Source organism: Ruditapes philippinarum, unplaced genomic scaffold (genome assembly GCF_026571515.1).
Source record: "Ruditapes philippinarum isolate M1 unplaced genomic scaffold, ASM2657151v2 ctg12302_1_1_1_1, whole genome shotgun sequence".
NCBI lineage: Eukaryota > Metazoa > Mollusca > Bivalvia > Venerida > Veneridae > Ruditapes > Ruditapes philippinarum.
Window position 1 is genome coordinate 1 of NW_026867206.1, and position 8,277 is coordinate 8,277.

An 8,277-nucleotide genomic window follows, 5' to 3' on the forward strand; every position below is an offset into this window, starting at 1 on the left:
GTATCATTTTTTTAAAAACATTTACCTTGGAATGTATCATTTAACCATTTACCTCAGTTAGTATCATTTAAATTAAAATTTTTCATAACAGTGAAAATTAATTGCTGAAAGTTTAAAGTTTAAAGTTATGAGACAAAATATAAAATTTGAAATTTTGACAACTTTGAGTTAGAGGAATAAAAACTAATAAAGATAACCTTTAGAAATGTCAAACCAATCTACAATTTATTTCCTTTTGATGTCTAGGATGTGATATATTAAGACCTAATTCAGTGTATTCCTGTCTTCCTGGTAGACCACAAGCAGTTTTATCTTTATAGGATGACTGTTGTTATCTGCATCAAAACATTTTAAACATTACATTTGCATTTTTTTCTCCCTTCTCTTGTCTTTTGAGTCTTATTTTTATAGCAAACCAGTACTTTGTGTTCTTAAGTTTATTATTGTGACCCAGGGTTCAAACCTGTGGCCCCTGGGTTCAGAGACAAATATCTTAATCACTTTTCTACTGACTTAAAATTCTCTTTTAGGAAGAAGACATAATTTATTGACTAGCCAACGGTTGTGTTGAGTTTAAAAAAAGGAAATGTTACTGTTATGTTCACTAATAATAATAATTGCAAGCTGTGATCTCATTATGATAACTGAGGGGTTCTACCTTTTACTCTCTTCAAATTTAGACTAATGATACATCCTCAAATATGTTAATACTGTTACAACAATTATTGATAATTTATTTTGTGTATTCAGACATAATATATATATTTATTTTGACTTGATTTTGATGACTTTATAATTATATTTTGACTTGATTTTGATGACTATGTGAAGCTCACTTGATTCACTCCAGAGTATGTTCCTAGACTTGACCAGTACCAGTGTGATAGTGGTATCATATGATATATCATGGCCACTGTAGGGCTTGAACCCTTTACCCTTGTATTTAGAATGATAATTGTGTAATTGTTATAAAGCTTTTTTTAATAAATCTACAGTACGTGGTGCAATGGTTGATTCTCCGGCCACATATACCTCGGAGCATGATTATATAACTTATGAGGCTTACGGCAACAGATCGTACTTTGCACGTGCCCTGCCCCCGGTGCCAAAAGATTGTCCGACACCCCTGGGTGTAGTAGGTAAGTTCTTTTCTATTTTATTTTCGATGGACAATTAATTTTGTGTATCTTATAAATTGAATGATTTTAATGTTATTTAAGGTAGATCCTTTTATTCAATTCAAGATTTCTGTATTCAATATTACAATTTTTGCTTTATTATATTATATCCTTGCTATTAAATGAACAAAAAACTAAATGATTCTATGATTCTATTATTCCATGCAGCTGGAGCACACAGATTATGAAATTATGAAGTAAATTTTAAAGTTTAATTATTTTTATTGAATATCTGAAAAAATTGAATATGTGACCTCTTCAATTTGAGACTTTTTCTGATTCTCAGAAAACAAATATTATAATTCAATTATTATTTCAACATCTTACATGTTCAGTTTATCAATATTAACATTAAGACCTTTTGTGCAAGAAATTCTAAAATAATTCTGACAAAACATCCACATAATTTAGTGTCTTTTATTCATTCAGGAGCCAAAGAACTACCAGACGCCGGCATGATAGTAGACAAACTAATGAAGCGTACCGAGTTTAAACCTGACCCGCGGGGTTCTAATGCTTTGTTCACATTTTTTGCACAACATTTTACGCACCAGTTCTTCAAGACAGATTTCGAACGAGGTCCTGGCTTCCAGTGGGGAGGTCATGGGGTAATTGCTCTCATTTATACATATACTTATTATTCATATACTTACAGAGATTTTCTTTCTTTTTGATAGCCCAAGAGTAAGCTCCCTTTATAGTACCAATACAGATAGTAAGCCACTTGTGTGCATTTGACAGTTTTACTATTCATTTGACAATTATAATAGAAACAAATATACAGATATCATATACATTTACATATATAATATAGATATTATCTAGGTATATATATAATCCGATCATCTTTATTGATTTAATTTAACAAAGACAAGTATCCAATTGAGGTTATGACTACACCAATTAAATGATCAAGATTTGATTTTTAATCATACAATGTAAATGAAGTCTATACAAGTTACTTTATCCTTAGAATAGTAGCCATTACAGCATGATAAAGTCAGGCAGGATGTGATGTTTGACTCTTAACTAATAGCTTCTTTCCTTTCAAAATTTTACATTAACAAGGCTCCGTTACTATCAAGCACTGAGAATAGTCGAGCCTGCTGACTCTTACCAACAGCTCTTGGAAACTAACATCCCTTATTATCTATAATTGAACTGTCCTATATTCAAAGTAGGGCATTGTCCATTGCATGAATTAAGCAGGGAAATGGTTATAAAATTATTATTTTAGGTATGACAGGTTTATTGTTTACTTTCAGGTGGATGTATCTCATGTATATGGTAAAAATAAACATGTAGAAAATATGTTAAGAAGTTTTGGGGATGGCAAGTTAAAAATGCAGGTAATTTTGTGCAATATTGATATTGTTGTTTGTTGACAACATTATTCGGTATTAAATTGATAAGTGTAGATTAAGAGTACATGTCCAGATACTATGCAGTATTGAAGTGGTAACTATATAGATTTTGAGTACTTGTCCACATTATCCAGTATTGAATTAATGACTATAAATTTAGAAAACATGATTTTTAGCTCGACTATTCGCAGAATAATCGAGCTAATGCAGTCACCCATTTGTCGGCGTCGGCGTCCCTGTGGTTAAGTTTTTGTATGTAAGCTGGTATCTCCATAACTACTAAAGGGAATGGATTGAAACTTCACACACTTGTTCTCTGTGATTATCTAAGATGATTGGCACAAGTCCCATAACTCTGATTTGCTTTTTTACATAATTATGCCCCTTTTTCGACTTAGAAATTCTTGGTTAAGTTTTTGTATGTAAGCTGGTATCTCCATAACAACTGAAGGGAATGGATTGAAACTTCACACACTTGTTCTCTGTGATTATCTAAGATGATTGGCACAAGTCCCATAACTCTGATTTGCTTTTTTACATAATTATGCCCCTTTTTCGACTTAGAAATTCTTGGTTAAGTTTTTGTATGTAAGCTGGTATCTCCATAACTACTGAAGGGAATGGATTGAAACTTCACACACTTGTTCTCTGTGATTATCTAAGATGATTGGCACAAGTCCCATAACTCTGATTTGCTTTTTTACATAATTATGCCCCTTTTTCGACTTAGAAATTCTTGGTTAAGTTTTTGTGTGTAAGCTGGTATCTCCATAACTACTGAAGGGAATGGATTGAAACTTCACACACTTGGTCTCTGTGATTATCTAAGATGATTGGCACAAGTCCCATAACTCTGATTTGCTTTTTTGCATAATTATGCCCCTTTTTTGACTTAGAAATTCTTGGTTAAGTTTTTGCGTGTAAGCTGGTATCTCCATAACTACTGAAGGGAATGGATTGAAACTTCACACTCTTGTTGTCTGTGATTATCTAAGATGATTGGCACAAGTCCCATAACTCTGATTTACTTTTTCGCATAATTATGCCCCTTTTTCGATTCATAAATTCTTGGTTAAGTTTTTGTGTGTAAGCTTGTATCTCCATAACTACTGAAGGGAATGTATTGAAACTTGAAGGGTTTGTACCTTTTCGGACAATTTTATGTATTCATATAGGTAAGCATTATTATACTCAATGAAACACCCTTGTGACAAATTTTCGAATAGTCGAGCGTTACTGTCCTCCGACAGTTCTTGTTTACTATCCAGTATGAATTGAAAACTATAGATTTTGAGTGCATGTACACATTTTTCAGATTTAAGTTGATATTCATAAATTTTGAGTACATGTTCATTCTTAAACATGCTCTTATTGTCTGCTAGTCTAGTCTTAGTAGTTAAGTGACAACAACATAGTATAGCCTGTTATTGTTGGTGCCTGAAATAATAACTTGTAAATTTTCATAGGACAGTAAATTGAGTTATAATGGCAATAGAACGAAAAGAAAATTAAATTATTGATATTCACAAACTACTGCAAAAGGTCCGTTTTCTTCGAAAATATTTTAAAACTTGAGTTATTTGTTAATATGTTTTACAAGAATATGCGATCAGGAACACACATATTTTCTGAATAAAAATGTCAAATAGAATAAGTAAAAACAACAAAAAACACCTTAAACACCATAAACAAACAAAATAATTGTTTAGATTCTAAGAAGCTGTACAAACAGGAAAAGTTATAATATTGATATGATATACTATGTTAAACATTTAATACAAAACTGTAAAAAAGTGAAAAAATAACAATTGATGCTTCAGAAATTCATGAAAATTGATGTGAAATATAAGTAACATGTTTTTTTTTTTCTTTCTTACAGACAATAAATGAAGAGTCATGGCCCCTTCACCTCAAAGATTTGGATGTGCCAATGCATTATCCTCCAAGTGTACCCAAGGAAATACAGTTTGCCCTCGGACATAAAGATTTTGGTTTATTGCCCGGACTATTTATGTATGCTACAATATGGATGAGGGAACATAATCGTGTCTGTGATATATTAAAGGGAGAGCATCCAGAATGGGATGATGAAAGACTTTTTCAAACTGCCAAATTAATTATTTTAGGTAATATTATTTAACTTAAAAGGTTTCTGGTCATCTATTGTTAGTGGCAGCATGTCTGAGTGGTTAGTTCATCATTCAAGTAATCTAAGAATTGCGAGCAGTTTTGGTAGATAAATATAGCCACGTGGGTTCAAACCCATTGGGAGGCAAGCCATTTGTTTCCTTGAGCAAGAAACTTATTGAGTATATCACAGACCTTTCATTATAGAGCAATGCACTTTAAAGGTATCTACTCATATATTAAAACATTTAAGTTTATAGTCAGGTAGAGTGGTTAAAGCTGCAAAATATGTCACAATTTTATGTAGACCATTTTATATGATAAACAAATGAACAGATTTCTTGTAAAAAAATCTTTTTCTTTTTTTTTCCAGGTGAAACAATAAAGATTGTTGTAGAAAACTATGTACAGCATTTAAGTAATTACAATTACCAGTTGACTTTTAAGCCGGAACTACTTTTCGGGCAGTCTCATCAGTATTCTAACCGAATTACTGCCGAGTTTAATCACATGTATCATTGGCATCCATTGATGCCGGAGGAGTTTAACATCTCTGGGACTGTTTACACAGTAAAAGACTTCCTCTTCCGTCCTGATATAGTGTTAAAACATGGAATGAGAGATTTTGTTGACGGGCTCGTTCATCAGAGAGCCGGCGCTGTAAGTATACATTTTTATTTACGCGGCTTGGTTTGTGATTATTTTGAAAAAACTATTTAATTATGTATTCACTTTTACATGAATTTGAACTATGAATAGTAATATGATCAGAAATGTATCCAATCATTAACAACCAAGCCATTGGCAGATTACAATGGCTTATGACTCTTACTTAGGTGCCTTAATAAGTCATCTTAGGTCATATTGAAGTAAATGTCTTACCATATTTAGAAATTTGAAATATTAAAGTATTATTAGGGTCATATTTAGTAATTTAAAACATTTAACTTAATATATTTATTACTACCTTTAATTGTATAAAGTCATATGAACAAAATTACAAAATGTAAATAAATCCAAGGGAGGTAAACTGATGTAAAGTCAATGAAGTGCATCAAAAGTAATTCCCCTTATACTAATAAAGCCAGCTAAGGATAAATAGATTGAGAGAATTAATATATTGTTTTGTGTCTGTCTGTTTGTTTATTTGACTGTCTGTCTGTTTGTCTGTCACTAAAATTTAACTTTGATAATAACATGTCTTTCCACCTACAGCCTCTGATCTTTAGAGGATCATGCATCTTGTTGACCTTTTAGAGGTCATGTGATTAAAGGTCACAAGGGTCAATCCCCCTTGGGGGCACATGTTCCTTTGAACAATATGCTTGATATTATGAAACTTTAATTGTTTGTGATACAAAAACATCATTTTATATAGAGGATATTCAAGTTTTTTCTATAAATACATGATTTATTTTCATCGAGTGGTATGAAAATAAATATTTCATGAGTGGCGGTAGCCACGAGTGAAATATGGTAATTTTCATGCCACAAGATGAAAATAAATCATATATTTATAGAAAAAACTTGAATTTTCTGTTTATTATATACATTTTTCTCTTTTTTTGACATTAAAATGTAAAAGACTTTCCCTTAAATTTTGTATACTGGCAGAATTTAAAAGAAAGTAATCCGGCAAGACACCAGTGAAAATACGGAAAATATGTTTCACTGCAGTGAAAAATAAATTTTTACAGTGAAAATACGGAAAATGAAAATACGCATTTTATTTCATCAATATTTCTCAATATTTCATTTATAAGTATATAATAAAGTAAATTATTGTCATTTTGTTTTATTTGAAGGACTATGTTATTTATGTATTTTATTTATTATTTTCAGTTTACTCATCATAATCACAATAAGTACACCCTTCCTGTAGCCAAGCAGACTATATTACATGGAAGGTCCCTTAGATACCAGTCATTTAATCAATATAGAAAAAGATTTGGTTTACCACCTTATCAAACATTTGAAGATTTGACCGGTGAGTTGTTTTTATAATTTATAGTCTTTGTGTACAAATATATGGTGGTAATTTTCAGTTTGCACAACCATGCAAACTCACCAGTCTCTTTACTGTTGGCTGACCAATTTTAAATTTTCATCTTCTTGATACCCCCAAAGTTGATAATGGAAAGTTCAAAATACAGATGCAGGACAAGTTCATTTATATTATTCAGGAGGTTTTAGGTTAGAACGTAAAAAAAACAAAAAAACAAAAGGTTACAACTCTGAAAATAAGTAACCAAATTAATAGTCCTTGCAATTATATTGTTTTCAAAAACAATTATTGTTAACATTTATAATTTGATTTAAAAATAGGAAATAAAAAAGAGGATTAAAGTTAGATTATTATTGGCCCTGTTTGAAGTAAGCAAGATAGATTAAGCCACGCCTTTGATATCAAATATTGTTATTGTTACTATATATAAGTTTACTTGCAGATAAAATGTGAGTTTATACTTAGATGCAACACATATAATAAAATATATAAACCATCCTTTGGGTCTTGTTTAGTTTGTGTGCTTGTAAACCATCCAAATACAATATATAAATATTACACTGTTAGAAAAAGGACATGTTGTAAAATGTCTCTTCAGCAGTCATATGAATATTCCGCAGTTATCAATGAACAAATCTCAAAACTTCACCATTTTCGTGTTAAATGTTGAATTCTGCTTAAGCCGCTGCTAGGATGCGCGGACGTAACTTGCACTTTCCAGTACTGTCCATGAACAGGCTCAATCAAAAGGAGCCTGCAACATTTTCAATTTTGTCGTGGCTGGACTTTCTTTAAGGATTTAGTTTTTCTCTAATTTATTCTTTACAGTTTTATTTACATTTAATTCCTTTATCATTTCAGGAGATACTGAAGTAGCTAAAGACTTGGAAGAAATATATGGAGATATAGATGCTGTAGAATTCTATGTGGGTATTGTTGTAGAAAAAACTAGACCAAAAGCAATCTTTGGATCAACTGTGATAGAATTAGGTGGGCCATTTTCTGTGAAAGGACTTCTATCTGCACCTATATGCAGTCCTCAGTATTGGAAACCATCAACATTTGGCGGAGATGTGGGATTTAATTTAGTGAAAACAGCTACATTAGAGAAACTATTTTGTAAGAATATGGTAAACTGTCCAAAGATCTCATTTGAAGTTCCCAAAGAAACCCAAAGTTGTACCAAAGAAACCCAAAGTTGTACAAAGAGTGAATTGTAACAAGTGTTCCAAGAGAAAAAATTTATCAAATCACAGACCAATTCTGAATGCTAGAAAATATCTTGGAACCAGTCCAGGATGAAAGTTCATTAAGAATATTTGGTGTACCAGTCCTCATATTGGGCTTGATGTTATTGCATTTTAAGCTGTCAAGCATCAAAGCAAACACAATACATGTAACCAAAGACATTGTGTTGTTTGATATGAGAATAACAAACCAGGACATTTTTCCCGCAGGCCCATTAGGACACTAGTGCCTCTAGAGACTTGTGCATCATAACATGTGTGCCCCTACATGATCCCCTGGCGGAAATATGACATAGACACTTGTTCCCCCCCACAACTTGTTTGCAAATTTGCTAAATGTAGTTTTAAGCTTATGT

At 31.7% G+C, this 8,277-nt stretch overlaps 1 protein-coding gene across 1 annotated transcript; it reads left to right on the top strand.

Moving 5' to 3' along the window:
• Nucleotides 1–995: 995 nt before the first annotated feature.
• On the top strand, nucleotides 996–8,060 carry LOC132735294 (prostaglandin G/H synthase 2-like; the record flags this gene model as incomplete). Its single annotated transcript, XM_060722233.1, is given in 7 exon segments — nucleotides 996–1,139; nucleotides 1,608–1,786; nucleotides 2,444–2,527; nucleotides 4,422–4,668; nucleotides 5,043–5,329; nucleotides 6,512–6,656; nucleotides 7,536–8,060. Coding segments are annotated over 7 exon segments (1,445 nt in total), but the record flags the coding sequence as incomplete, so codon positions are not given.
• Nucleotides 8,061–8,277: the final 217 nt, after the last annotated feature.